Source organism: Strigops habroptila, chromosome 3 (assembly GCF_004027225.2).
Source record: "Strigops habroptila isolate Jane chromosome 3, bStrHab1.2.pri, whole genome shotgun sequence".
NCBI classification, from domain to species: Eukaryota; Metazoa; Chordata; class Aves; order Psittaciformes; family Psittacidae; genus Strigops; species Strigops habroptila.
The window spans coordinates 57,090,448-57,105,865 of NC_044279.2; the positions used below are offsets into that span (position 1 = coordinate 57,090,448).

The window sequence follows — 15,418 nt, forward strand, 5'->3', positions numbered from 1 at the left end:
CAGTTTCTAATCAGCAGAGGGTGGAGGAAGAATTAAATGTTGGGAAATCCAACTGTAATTTCTAGGGCTCTTCCTACTTCAACTGGCAACACGAAGGACTTCTTTCTTCAAAGCCTCATTCACAATACAGTGGGCCAGTGCTAAAAAACCAAGTCTGAAACACACATGATGGACAAGCACCTTTTTCCTCCAAAAAATGTTGCCTCCAGTGCCTACAGTCTTCTGTAGACCAGCATTAGTAAATTCTCTATCAGAGTTGCATTTGATTTCATGCCCATCTCCCCCACCTAGTAAATTCTCTATCAGAGTTGCATTTGATTTCATGCCCATCTCCCCCACCAGTCTCTCTGTACATTCCCACAGTACACCTCATGCATGCACACACACATACACCTGGGCCTCATAAAAATAGCCACTGAAGAACAATTCAAGGAATCAACAGCACTCCCACCAATAACAACTTCTGATAATGCATTTTCCTGCTCCTCCACATGGCCCTGCTTTACTGGAGAGCCACTCTATGCTCTCCAGTATACCAGAGAAAAGGGAAGCACACAAAGGGAGACATTTTCAATGTCACTACAGATCTACTTGCGCTTCTAGCTTCCCAAGTGCTCTGTAGCCACATACAGGACGGGTTTTGGCATGCCAGGCTTTCCTCCTGTGCCTTAAGTCTTCTAACAGTATCAGAGAGCATAATTCAGTTACTTTTCTCTTGTAGAAGGAAAAAGGTAAATAACTTCATCAGGTCCATCTGCCAAATAAAAAGGCAGAGCTCATCTGTGCCTGCCTGTACAATCTCATCACTGCACCAGTGCCAGATATCCAAGATTACTGCTTTGCTAGGTCTGCAGAGACCATTACACATCTAGAACTCTTGATGAAAAAGATGGCTATAGTTCACCTTTCAAAAATTCTTCCCACAAACTTACCCATTAAGCAAGAAAAGGAGATGTAGAAAGCCAAGCAATCATTATTTATTTATTTGAATAAATAGTACAACTGTCACAAACCATGCATAACACTCCTGCTGTGATTTTTAGCAAACATAGCATTGCATTGTAACTTGCTTACAGTACACAACTCTTGTCATATGCTGGAGACATCCAGCTTTGTGACAAGTCCAGAATTTTATCTGCAAGGCTGGTTTTTAGTAGTTAGAAATCCAGAGTAAACACTGTTAAAAACAGTAGAAAATACTCTTAAAAAATACATTAACACTGAAAGCACTGGCATGTGGGGAAGAGGGGCCAGAGATCATATAAAGGTTTAAACTGATTTTAAAAAATCTGCCACTGTTTTTCACCTTGCAAAAATAGGATGCAGCTGAGGAGTATCTGGCCTTCTCCTGTGGCAATATAGCTCAGTGGAACTGAGTATGTCAAGCAGATGCACCTAGAAGGCAAGCTGCACAGGCTGAAAAGGACAGACATTCATTATGCACTTACAAATGTGGAAGCTTTAATGCCACAGAGCATTCAGCATTCCAGATGAACTCAACAGGATTCAGATCTACCCCACTGGCATCTAGGGAACATAGCTAAAACTCTAGCAACACAAAGAGTTTATGAATAATATTTTTAAGACTGACTCATCTTTTTGAGAGAAAAAGTATCATGCATATGTAACAGAAAGGCATGACAAAAGCAGGTGTATAAAGAAGCTTTACCTACATTGTTCTTCCTGCACACTGAACTGATTGGGATGAAGCTCCAGTTCACTTAAATCCACCCTGCTTGCAATCTGGTTAGCAATAAATACAGCATCTATGCTGGCTAGACAGCAAGGAGCCAAGGAATGAAAAATGTATCTTCCCTGTACAAAATTTACCAACAGACTTAAAACATAACAAAACAGGGTGTGACACCTGTCCCCAAGCTGTTCAGGGCATCAAGCCTGCAGTCTTGACTGACAGGGATATTAATGTAAGGAATGCTAATAAAGATCCATGCCTCAGATTGTAGAGGAGGGACTCAGGTTTCTGTAGAGTGACCAGAAACACGTAACTGAACAACACTGGGACTATTTTAAAATTTGGTGGCATGTTCACATCTGCTCAAATACAATGAAGATGCCAGCTGTATAATACCATCTCAGAAACAGTAATTCCCTCTCCCAAAGCCAAACTGCTCTTATCAATCTCCTCTTGTTATTTTCTGTTTGCTTTTGATATTAATATTGCTTGCAATTTAAAAAACTAGATTCTCTGAAGGTATTTCCCAGCAACTCAGAGAATACTTCCACATCACCTGAAGGGAAGTGGGTGGAATGAGAAGCTCTTTAACAGGCTTGTTTCCCACAAGTAACACTCATTGAACTAAAAGTTTGACCTTTCAGTTCAATCACCTTTCAGCCTCATGATACCCCTATTTCACAGCGTGAAAGGTTAGAACAATTTCATTAACTTGCCAGGAGAGCTGACCCACCAGGCCTTAGTGCCTCTGAAAGTCTTCTCTGTAATAATTGCTAGCATCATACTACAGTCTAGCGGCCCCATCTGAAATTCAAGTCCAATTGTTCTAGGCTCTGTTTAAACAGCAAGAGGTCAGCTCCCTCCTGTAGCAGAAGCAAGCAATGATTCCTCACAGAACCTTACAGATTCAGACGAGATCTGAATTTTTCATGGAAATAAAGGGCAACTTCGTTCCATCTTTGTTCTGGAGGTGTGAGGGGGGGTGACCCAAATAATTCAAATGCTAGAACTCAGAACCCCGAAATATGAAAGAAAGATGGAGAAGCCCATTTCTCACTGAGATTAAAAAAAAATGTTTAAGGAGGGAAGGAGAAAATCCCAGTTTTAAAATTATACCATTCAAAGAGCACGTTTCCTCTTGAACTCAGACAGGTAAATAATGTTTAATGTAAGAAATCCATTTTTAAGGAAAGAAGATGCCTACTTAGAACAGGACTCCAGTGAGCACCTGAAGAAGAGCAATACTACCTGCTTCCTCTTTGGGGCACTCTGCCTAATGTTTCACACAAAATCATGGCTGCCCATAAAAGAATAGTTACTGCTGTGATACATAAGAGCAGTAGTCAAATCTGTCCCCTGTGCACGCCACACTATTATAAGCATATTCCACAAATAATTTACTCTGGAAATTACAATCTCATTTCCTTAGCAAAGCTCTCCTCAAAACTCTACTCAGACAACTCATGTTCCAGCACAGCCCCTTTGTACACACTGCTGTATCTACCACACCGCCAGTCAGGAAAAGATCTACAGATGAAACCTGTGAAGTACTATAAGGTAACTAGAGTCTACCGGATAAATCTAGCAATCATTTTTTAAAACAGAGTCCCTCTAAAATCCGTAACAGCTTAAAAGACTGTAAGGCCTAGGCCAGAGCCTAGCAGAGTATTTCTTGGGATGGTACAGGGCAACTTGATGAAATTAGTTTGGAGCATAACTGGTCACTGAAGAGTTTCACATTTGAGTGCTAACCACTGGGTTGCCTCTTGCAATTGTCCAGTGCAATCCATAAATACAGGCAAGCTCCTATTTATACAAGAATTCAGTTTTTCTCTTTAGGAAAGAAAATACACAAAACTCTGTCTATAAAAGCCTGAGCCCCAGATCTGTACAGCTGCCAACAACTCTAAAAGGAATGAATCTGAGCCTTTAACTCAGCTACATTAAGTAAAGTCAGCCTTTAAACTGTCAAGCTCATTATTCCCTGTGTTCGTTTCAGAAAGGATCGTGGGCAAAATGCATTAATCCAGCCCACGCCTATTTGACCAGCTCCTGACAGACCTGATGGAAGCTGTGTGCTTAACAGGAAACAGTGGCTCTAGCAACCAATTTTCTCCTAGAAAGGAGATGAAATAAAAAATAGACATCAAAAGATTAGCTGGTCATTCCACTGAAAGGCTTATTCTGTGTAAACACTGAATGGAAGTAACACCGAGTAGCATGAAGTTAACACAAAAACTGAAGCTTTTTCCACTAGCTTCAGACAGTGCCCATAATTCCCCTCAGTCCCACTCACCCAACAGAACATAAAAAACCTTATTTAACAGAAAAGGCTCAGCTTCTAAATAAATTCCAATGCTGGTTTTCTATTGCTAACTTAAGCCCAGAAAATCATCAAATGCCAGCTGCAACCAAGGACTATGCAAAAGAAATTCTACTGTAGAATCAAAGAGGCTCCAGTCATAAGGAAGGCCTCATGTTTTCCCTGCTTATTGAAGTAGTTAGTGGTATATTTCCTTTATCAAAAGAACATTTGTTGATCATAACAAACAACAGACCCAGCAGAATCTTCTGGTAAAAGTGTGAAATATCTACACATTTTCAAGTGACTTAGAGAATACACATGCATTATTTTTAGTGGGATTGTCATATAAACAGCTACAGACAGACCACATCAACCGTAGAAAGAATGCATGAAGTATAGCATAAGGCACAACCGGAGCATGCAGAGGCTGTGTTTATTGTAATTTCTGCCTAAGGTTGGAAGGATGAAGACCTCAGCAGCTTCCAGGGTCATTCAATGTTCTTGTACTTTGTGAACAGGTTGTATAGAACCCTGAGGGTAGACTTCAGATCCAAGTTGACAACATCTGTGAAAGAAAACGAGAAGTCCTTAATTTGCTTTTTGTTCTCCCTCATTTGTCCTCAAAGGACGAAAGTCCCCTCTGAGCCAGTGGGATCAGCAACAAAAAACCCCACAGAGTTCTGATCTCCCCAAGGCAAGTTTTTTAAATGTCCCATATGATGCACTTTTAAACAGCTTCATGATAACACAGACACAGCTAACTTCTCTGGGAAATGGAAAAAAGGTAATTCCCTTCCTCATCTAAAATTGGCTACAGAGAAAGAATACTTCTGTCTGAGACCTGGGAAAAAGACGTTGGGAAATACTACTAATGACTTCACTGGCTACAGAAGCAGCAAGCAAGTAGCCACACACATAATATGTGATGCTGAACCTCACATAGCCACAACTCTGCAATGATACAGCCCACAAATAAACAAAGCCTGAATTCTCTTAGCGGACTCAAAGCTTTCTATTATCTAACATCCCTTCTCACCATGCTAGGCCAGGGAACAGATCTGGAACAGTTCTCAACAAAAAGCTTTTCTGTTAGCGCCTCCCAACCTCTTATATATAACAAAATGCCAGGAAATACCACAGACATGTAACCCAGGGACTATGGGAGGAGGCATAGCACAGAGAAGAGAAGGCTGATGAGGTAGAAGGAAAGGTTGGATGTTACATGTAAGAAAGAAGAAGGAGGAAGCAAAACATAGACAGTAAACAATATATATGGAAGCAGAAGTAAGGAAGAACAGATAATTTAAAAAATCATTCAAGGAACTAGGAATACAAAAACGCTTAGACCGAATACAATCAATGCGAGGTCCAGGGGAAACACCTACTGCCTGTTTTGAAGAATCACTGCCAGGACCTCTCCCCCCTTCCCTCCCACCCCCTACTGGATAACACTCTAATACCCACACTTCGTCTGGCATTTTCAGTAAACTTTCAAACTTTCCTTCCTGTATTGTTCTACATATTCAATCTATGATTTTGTGTTTTGCATTTGCAAAAGAATCTTCTCCTGCTCCGAAGAAAGGAAAGATCCTAACTGCTATGAAGTAATACACCCTGAAAAAGAGAGGTCTTATCTCGATAACTGAAATATGAAGCACATTTCTAATTTTTACAGGTATCATAGAAAATTGCTTATTAATGTAAATTTAGCCAGGGGAAATAACACTTTGCAACCACCACGCATTTCTAAAGCTGGGAAATCAAGGCAAATACCTGGAGAAGAGTCAGCTACCAGCAGATATGATCCACTGATGCTGGCAGCCCCTTTTGTTTGCTAAACAATTAAACAAAATAGTGCTGGCTCTATGAAAATGCCAAAAAAAAAAAAAAAAAAGGCCTAAACAGCTCTACAGTAGTTAGAGATTTGTAGTGTGTATTTGCTCCATTCCTCCCATATGGTTTTCTTTTCCCCATGCAACCCATTTTCAGCCACCATAACCTCCATGTCAGCTGACACGGCATGAAGCAGCATGATCAAGACTTGACGGGTTCAGATCCTGCCTCTGGCTGACATCAGTTCAGAGGCAGGAACTGCCTATGCTATAAACCAACATCAAGGTGCCAGAGGAGAGAATGAGAAATCTGGAGGGTAGAGTAGAAATATTGCTGGAAGCTAGAAGCATAGCTAGGAAACCAAGGGCACGTCCCAAGGAAAGAGCAGCTAGGAGTACCAGAGTAAGAGCTAAGGGCACCAGAAAGAGCACAAGCAGGAGCTGGAAGGGAGCCCAGACCTGCAGCACTGTCCTGGGGAGGTACCTTCCATCTGCCCTGATGCAGGCATTTAAGGCTGACTGCCTCCTACTAATCCCCAACAGCAATTTGAGCTAGGTACCTGCTGCCGACCACCCCTGGTGATTATCCTGAGGAATGAGAGATATGGGAGGCACCATCACTAAAAGAAGGAATGGACCCAGCTCTTTTACTTGTCAGTGTAATGACATGTCAGAAGGGTCAGAAAAAACTATTGTGGTTACATAGTCTGATCTCATGTAAAACACAGTTCTAAGAGAACTTTACCTTGGACATCCTGTATTGAGGTTACAAACCAACCTATATGGTTGAATTAAAATATAAGCTTAACATGGCATGGTTTTGGTTTTCTTTCTTTTTAAATCTTCCAGTGGTGGAAATTCCACCTCCATCCCTTGACAATTCAGACAGATGGTTAATTACTGTCACTGTTGCAAAAGTTACAGTGTAATTCTAGTTTGACATTTTCCTAACTTTCAGATCTTGTTATGCCTTTGTTTGCTGCATTAAAGAGTACAGTAGTGTGAGATGCATCCTCCCTGTGTGGCTGATTACAGTGTTTCTTATTGATCAGTGTCTAACAGGTATTCCCAGGAATAAGCATGTTCTCAGCCTCCTGTTTCTTATTTTAAGAGCAAGCATGCACATTACCAACAACAACTAATAAAATGTTCAGTGAAAGTGGCCATAAAGCGTCAAAATAGTTTAAAATATTCCATTAACCTAAAACATTCACACTCCATAACCCCATTAGAGGCTAATAAATTAATCCACTACAACGTATTTCTGCTGCAATAATTCAGCATCAAGTTCTGCTCCTGGCTCAATCTATTCAATTGGGCTGGAAGAACAGAGAAGAGAAGCTGTCCTGTATGCTCCTATTTTTGTTTATCACCTGTACAAAGACACACTAAGATATTAAACAAGACCTCTTTCTTGCAAGCACTGCAGAAAGCATGGGCTATAGAAATAAAAATTGTGATGTTCTGCTCTAGGCAACATTTTACATGAAAATCCTACAGCTAATTGAAGAGGCATTTACTACCCAATTCATGGATTCACCTAACAGGCTTTCCAGCCTCTTTAGGAACAAACAATAGATCAGCATTAACATGGCATTAACAGTGGATACTATACACAAACTTTTTGCAGAGCATCAGTCTATGATAAAATGAATTATTGTTCTAAGAAACCCCAGACACAGACAATGAATCCTTTGGAAAACTATCAAGAAGCACATTTGCAGCTCTACTTTGTGGCATTACTGCTACTGTCTTTGAATGGAGCTGAACTTTAAATGCGCCTGCTATTATGTTTTTATATACAATTTGAAGCCACATGCACGTCCATACCTTCAGGGCGAGCTTTTGGTTTCTTCAGTCCTCCATCTTGCATCAGCTCAAATGCAAAGGAAACATTATGGACCTGAAAGAGGTAAAGTGCTTAGAATCTCAAAGTTATAAATGAATTACAAACCTTTAATCAAATTTTAAAAATGTTTTATTCTCTCTGCACTTGACATAGAGAATGACAATTCTATTTAAATCAACATTAAACATTTACATGTTTAAGCACAGCAGAAAGTACATATGAGAGACTAAGAAACTAAAGCTTGCATCACTGCAGGGCAAATATTCACCTTCTGATATGAAGGAAGTAATTTAAGATTTCTAAATTTCAAGTGCAAAAATGTGACCGGGTACCACATGAACCAGGAAACTGCATTGGGCCCTGACCTCTGTCTCTCTGGCAGAGGCTAGAGAGCTCCCAGTAACAACTACAACACAGCTGAATTTTCTTGAGTTCTTGCAGGCTGAGCCCAAGATCAACATTTCCAACTACAAGGCAAGAGATCACTCGCCATCCGGGCAACAAGGAATGTAACAGAAGTGACATAACTGACCAGAGATGAGAAAATACACACAGGTGTGGAAGACAGAAGAAATAAAGACACTGAAGGGAATTTTTTTCAAACAAAATTAGTCTTTTCTGCATCATTATCAGCTGCATATCAAGCAACATCAATATCATATCATCAAGGAGCCAGGCTGCTTGTTGCATGACCTTATGCTAATCCCTTAGTTTCTTGGTTCTTTGACTTCCTCTACATGAAAACATAGCTGAAAGTCAAAATAAGTTTCTCTAATGAAGCAAATGCTTCAAAAAATGCTTGGTGGTGACAGTTCCTAGAGTGAACTTGAAAAACAAGCTAGGTATGACTGCACAGAAGGAGCTTCCTGAGCAAGCCACCAAGGATCACATATGAGCATGAAGTCAGAAGAAAAAAAATGGACAAAAAGGAAAAATGCAAGGAAGTCTTATTTTAGTCTCTCCTCTGAGAAGAGAACATTCTGGTTTAAAGAGATCTGCATAGCAGCTTTCTCATCCATGCTTACTGAAAATTAAGCAAAGTAATCTGGATTATGAATTCTGTGCATTTTTGTTACTACAGATGACAGTTCTGGAGATACATAGTAAGGGGGAGAGATTTAATTAAAGCTATTCATCTTGAAAACCTGGGAGTTACACATACAAAGCTCCCCTACAACACGGAAGAAAGGCCCCTTTCACTGGCACTTATTTCTCAGGACTTTATTAATCTCTTTTTACCTGCTACAGTTCCTCCTCATTCATTGTGACAAAACCAGTCACTTTCAAGATGAAAATATTTTCTCCTTTCCCAAAAACAGAGTCTGCCTCTCTTTCTTTGATTTACAAATCCCCCATCCTCAAGACAGAATCTCCACAAAACATTAACCACACATTACTTCAGGAATAATAACCTTTACTAATAATAATCTTTATTAAACCGTTAACACCAAAATTGTAAATGAACAGATTCTTGCTATAACTCAGCATCCTGCACTTCTACGAGGTGATGAAGTCACATATCTCACAGAGTATGCACCTTTGCTGAGGGGTGCTTGACGGCAACAATCTGTGCTGAACTCATTATGAAAAAAACCACAATTTTAAACAGTCCTTGCCTTACAAAGTATTTGATCTTTTAACTTTTGCCAATGCTTCCGCTCCTGCCCTAGCTCCACCTGCTCCAGCTTAGCCAGCACAATGTTTGCAACCTCTTCACTGCAAAACCTGGCAGAACAAAAAGCAGGGGGCAGATGCATTACTCCAGGGTCAGAGTATTCTGATACCAGGCACTGAATATACACAGTTGTGTGCGCATGTCCAGGAACAACTGCAGAAAGAGGCAAACTTTTAGTTACAATAAAATATGTGTTAAGCACTCTTCTCATTGTAAACACTAGGAAGGACACAGGACAATGGAGCAAGTGTGGGACTAAGAGATAGAGACCTATTTTGTCTCCTTCCATCTCTAGTACCCTGATTATGAATAAGACATCTAAGACTGCAAAGAATCCACTCTTCCTCAAAACTCATTTTGTCTGAGATACTTGTTAGGCAGCCAGTCACTCACTCCTTATCAAACAAAAAGAAATATCCAAAAAAGACAAGCTAGCACATTCTCTCAAAAGTTAGTCAGCAACGTTGGCAATGATCCTGCCAGGAACTGGACACAGAAAGAGATGCCTGTGCTCACAAATATGCTTCAGACAGGCAATTCTTTTGCATGCTCCCTTATAGCAGGATTAAGGCAACCATCTTGGCTTTAGATCAGCTCCAAACATTTTACTTGTAAACACTTAACATATAGTTTCTAACCCCAGATCAATCAAAGATTGTGGCCCACGTACCACTTCTTCTGCTACAGTATCTCATTTACGTAGCAAGTAATGATATTTATATTTATTCAGTTGGTTTATAGAAACATCGAATAAACTACAGAAAAAGAATTAATGGGTATTAGGCAACTGATACAAATGAGACGAGGGGGCAGTTTTTAGGAATGACATTCTGTGACCTTGGGAAGTTCTATCTCCCTGTCAATCCCAGTGAATAGCATGCAGCTAAAGCAGAGCTTCCACACCTTTTGTCTTTCTTGCCTATTTATATGGTACATACTAAGCAAAGCCAAGCCTCAGTCTAGCACAATAAGGCATCCCTGTGCACAAAAGCACTTCAGGCAGTACTACAATTTAATAAATCACTTTGATTATGCAAAGTACTATACAGTACAAAGCACTTATTACTGATTTATTCATTCTGGATATTCATGAGCTTTGTGTGTCGTTTAATGCTAGTAACAGAATACCTTTCTTCCTTAACTGTATGAATTTACCCATTCATTTCACAAGCAACTTTTAGTGGTACTAACTATCAAGTGTCACAGCCAGTGCATCTTTGCTACAGCTCCTGAAGAGAAGAATATACCAGGTTCTGATTTGCTGGGCACAAAGAGAAAGGACACAATGATTGGAAAATGTCATCTGGTAACAAAGCAAAAAGAATATAACCTGAAGTTTCTACCCACCTTTTGATCAAAACTTTCAGGTGTTAAATAGAAGTTGTGAAGTGGAACAAAATAGTCCTCAAGGAGACCCATGAGCAAAACTAAGTAAACACCATCTGCAAACTAAAAAGAAATACTCTTGACATTCTTAGGTGAAAGCATCTGTTTTCAAATAAGCATTCATAAAGAAGCAGAACAAAGAATGCTTGGCCCAAATTATGTACTTTGATTTCTACCACTGTTGTTTTTGCTAGCACAGAAGTATAAGGTGGTTCAGGAGTCACAGACTGCTCCTTTCAGGCATAGCAAGGAATTGACAGCAAGTGTAACAAGCAATTAGAGCCTTGTTTCATTTGCTCCCTGAATTCACGGATACCCTTTTAATCACCAGTGCAGCTGAGCAAGCTGAATTAGTCTTTTCTTAAGAGCCTGTTAATATAGCTGCTTTCTTGACAGTCCTCTAAAGAAAGGGAGAAAAAAAACCAGGATACAAGGCTTTCTCCCTACATCTGGTAGCATTATTTCCCTTACTCTAATTTCCTGAGCAAAACAAGGAAGCCCATCAGCTATGGCTACAGCATTAACCCATGCAAGATCATATGCCAAAGACTATTTAAATTACTTATATACAGTAAATGGCTCTAAGCAGAAGAAATTAAAAGCAGTTCACCTGGGATTTATCTATAATTTGTACTCCTTAGTTGTGCAGAGTATTTGTTCTTCATAGGCAGAGACTGAAAACAAGATCTTCTTTATCTCCAGCCAGTTACCTATTTACTAGGCTACTGAATACTTTGGGGTAAGGTATGTATGTCCTTGCTTTTCCTCACGTTAATTTGATTTGCTTGAGGAATCTTGCCAACTTTACTAGAATATTTAACAAAGCTTTTTTCAATTAAAACAAAACCAAACAAAAAACCCCAAACAAACAAAACAAACAAAAAAGCTTCCTGGGAAACATGTTTGTACCATTATATACTCATAGTCCTACTACTACAGTACCTGGCCATTTCAACCACAATCCCTCTTAAATCATGTGTATCGGACATTCAAATCTTTGCTCTTAATCAGAGCTTGAAACTAAGTCTCCTCTGTCTCCTCTGCCACAGGTAGGAAATTTAACTTCACAAAGTAATTTTTTTCCCAAGTCGAAATAGATTTTTACAGTTCCAGTAAATACTAAATAATATACTAAACACCTTCAGCAATATTATTCAGTATTCCTACCAGATAGGAGCACGACTTACTGGCTAATGTTATGCATCCTAACAGACTTCTCACTTGTGATCCTGATATGGTGTATGTGACATCCTCTAACCTTTTAAAAAGAAACTGTTGGATACTTCCAAGGCATTAAGCAACAATTTCTTGTGCCATATCAGATCCAGTCACCCACTTATTTCAGCAAAGCTATAAAATAGCAGTGAATGACTGATACTAAACTAAGCCAGGATCAAACCAATTCCCCATACTCCTGGTACAATTCTCTAGATGCCATGCTTATTTTCTTGCTGGGACAGTAAGATAACCATTTCTCCACAGTTCAGTGAACTCTGGGAAAAGTATCTGCTTCTGCATAGCCAAGCCCACGCCTAAAAATTGCTTAATTTTATCTGTAAAGTGAGAACTACCCCACTGACACTGAAATTCACACTTACTTGAGGTTTCCAAACACATTCGGTAACCAGTTCTGTGCTACAGGCAGAGAACTCCTCAGAGCAGATGGAGGTGGTTGACAGTCACCTCCACTAGCTTTAAACAAACTAGCCTGGATACCACTGGCAGTCAAACCACTGCAGTATAGGAGCTCGAGTTGTTAATCTACACTGCTGAGAAGCAAACACAGTGCATGTGGTCACAAAATAGCAGGGTAAAGAGGTGGACATGAAGGCCTTTGCTGCAACAGCAAAATTGTTTCTAGTCCCACTCTGATGTGATCAAAGCTCTGATATCTCTATGATGAACTGCACAGTGCAGTCCACACTCCTCCTGAGAGCCCCAGGCAGCCAGCTATTAAGAGCTTATACCAGTTCATCATGAACCCTCACCGCTAGAAAAGACACAATCCACCATCAACCCATAACTATAGCAAATGCTTTGTAGCACTCCACTTTGATCCAAGAGATAAGCTGCCTTAAAATCCAGCCATATTCTAGAGTCATTAATATGACCCTATTAAATATCCAAGAATTTCACCTTGTAATATAAATCAGTAACAATATGAAGTATACGTAAACATGGGTAAAGGAGGCAAGCATCAGTGAATGGCATTCCTACTTAAAGGACAGACCCTCGATCCATAAATTAACATGCCCAAAGAGTAACAGTTCCATAACAAGGTTTTATGGAGAGAGTGCCTATCATTACAATTTACAGAGTTAGATTACATACAAAAAGTCTCCTACCTGAGTTTCTAACTCTGTTACTTCCAAATTCAGTTTATTCAAGTGTTTGTTCACAAAGGTGATCAGAGACTATAAAAGAAAACACCAGAACCAGTGATGTTAGACACTACAGTCAGTGCCTACGTGAAAGAGTTAACATAATCTTCTAAGACATTTTTTAAGCTTAATAAATATGCATGTGTGGTATTTGCTTTTGCATAACTAAGTACATAAAACTGAAACCAACTCATTCATATAGTCTTTTTTGTTGCACCATATGCCAGTAGTCACCAGATGGTGCTATTAAATACAGCTTACTAGTTATTTTTCCTAGCAAATAAAGCATACTTTAGCCACATAGGAAAAAGCTGTGATGACATCAGTTCTCTTGTAGGTTCTTTGTGAAGATGAAGCAAGCAGTAGGTGCATTTACTTTCCACACTAATCTCTTCAGGTTATTGGAGAAGATCCACTGCCAGGGAGCAAGGCATCAGCAGCACTAAGCTAAGGCTCCCAAGAGAAGATGCCAGCAGTACACTGTTCCGCATAGACCTCTGCTCCTGGAGTGATGTGTGCATATCAATTAGCAAATTACAGTCAGGATGTAACCCAAGTCTGGCATTTCTATTCCCACAGGAAGCAGACCTGCAAGCAATAGTATCTGCTACTATGAGCCAGATACGTGCAAATGTACTTCATGAAGCACAGCAGTCTGCTAGCCTGCTTACAACACTTCCGAAAGGGACACAGAATTGAGTGTCAAAACTTTTATTGCATGGATAGAGTTAACTTAATTTTCTATAAACTTTAAAAACACTCTTCTAGAAGATGTTTCAGACTGGAAAGTTAAAAATCTTCCAGAGACTTCAAAGTATTACTTTAAATGCATATATCCTCTGTTTCATAGCAAAGTGAAGGGACAAATTACAGGACTGATCTTTGTATACTACTGTTCTAATAGCGCAACAGCCAGGTTGGAACTAGCTGATGGAACAATGTGGAGTCTGCCCATTATGTGTTCTCTAAAATTAGCAAGAGCTGGCAGAGGTCAACAGCTACTCTACCTCTCCACTCTGCCTAGCATGAAGAGCAATGTCAAGAATATGTCTGGATAGGTGTGCTTTGCAATGATGCTCAGCCTTGGACAAGAGGCCAGAGAACCGTAAGAATTAGTGTTAGGTAGAAGAGCCCTAGGACAAAAGCACTTCTTCTGTAAAAGCTTTGTATTTATCAAACTTATTTATGGGTGAATCACATTTCAGAGTACCACAGAAAATACCTTCCAGTTGTGGAAGATCATCTTTACTACAAGAATCAGCTAAAACGCAAACAGCGAGTGCTTCTTGGGGAGACTGAGGCTGGAGATGCACGCACAACTGGCTACTGTTGAGCCTGGTCACCACTGCCCACTGCTCATTAGCCTACAGTTCAGCCCTTCCTCACTGGAGGACAGCGCTTGGGATATAAAAGTGTGTATCCAGTCAGAATGATCTGTACCACTGTGAATACTTTGCACAGTAGTCTTTTCTAACCCGCATAATTTTGATCGAATCTAGCAGCACTACCTAGAAAAGCTCTGGCCAATAAACCAGAGTAATGAGACAAGCCTGAGCAAAGCCAATGAATCCAGGTATCGGCTGGCTTTGAAGAAGTGATTTCTGGGGAATAAACACCCTTTTCACTACTTCAGAGCCCTCTTCTGTTCTTTTCCAGATCTTTCTTCTTATCTTTCCAAAAGCATAAGAAAAAAGCAATGTAGAAAATAAAAGTTTTTGGGTTTTTTTTTACCTTTTTGACTACGCTGAGTTTGTCTGGTGCATGATCAAAAAGTGTGTCAAAGGCATCACGCTCTGAGTTTAGGGGAAAAAATAAATAAATCAATACACCTCCGACAGCCAAGTATGGGAATCAGGTTATGTGTTCCAAGCATAAAGGTCTTTCTCAGAAAGCCACATAACAGAGACTCAAGCTAAAAGTCATCACCCTATATTGGTGCCTAGCCAGAGCAAACTGTCCTGGGAATTTTAGAGGTAACTGAAAATAAACATATCATTAACTGATTTCCCTTTGCTGCCATTCATAATTGGTACACAAAATATGCAGGTGGAAGAAAAATTAAAGTGAAACACAACTTTTGACTATGCCCCAATTCTAACTTAAACAATGGAGCCACTGAAACATCACCTGCATTTGGTGCACTACAGCTACAGTGATAAGTATGGTTGCATCCACCACTCTGCATGAAAAATCAGGTATCAATTTTGTTAATTTCATATTACTGGTAATACCCATGACTTCAGTAAAGCTTAAAACTGAACATGAGTGACATCCGATTCAACAGTGTATGAAGAGCA

The 15,418-nt window shown here is 39.8% G+C and overlaps 1 protein-coding gene across 4 annotated transcripts in view; it reads right to left on the reverse strand.

Annotated features, from left to right (window-relative positions):
• Positions 1-955: 955 nt before the first annotated feature.
• PARVB (parvin beta) overlaps positions 956-15,418 on the reverse strand; it is a 59,665-nt gene continuing 45,202 nt past the window's right edge. For all 4 annotated transcript variants that reach the window (XM_030479200.2, XM_030479203.1, XM_030479204.1 and 1 more), the window contains exons 9-13: positions 14,853-14,914; positions 13,086-13,154; positions 10,702-10,803; positions 7,661-7,733; positions 956-4,563 (exon numbers count right to left, since the gene is read on the reverse strand). In XM_030479200.2, the coding sequence (XP_030335060.1) occupies positions 4,487-4,563; positions 7,661-7,733; positions 10,702-10,803; positions 13,086-13,154; positions 14,853-14,914 (383 nt within the window). In that variant the 3' untranslated portion in view covers positions 956-4,486. The remainder of the gene's footprint in view (positions 4,564-7,660; positions 7,734-10,701; positions 10,804-13,085; positions 13,155-14,852; positions 14,915-15,418) is intronic.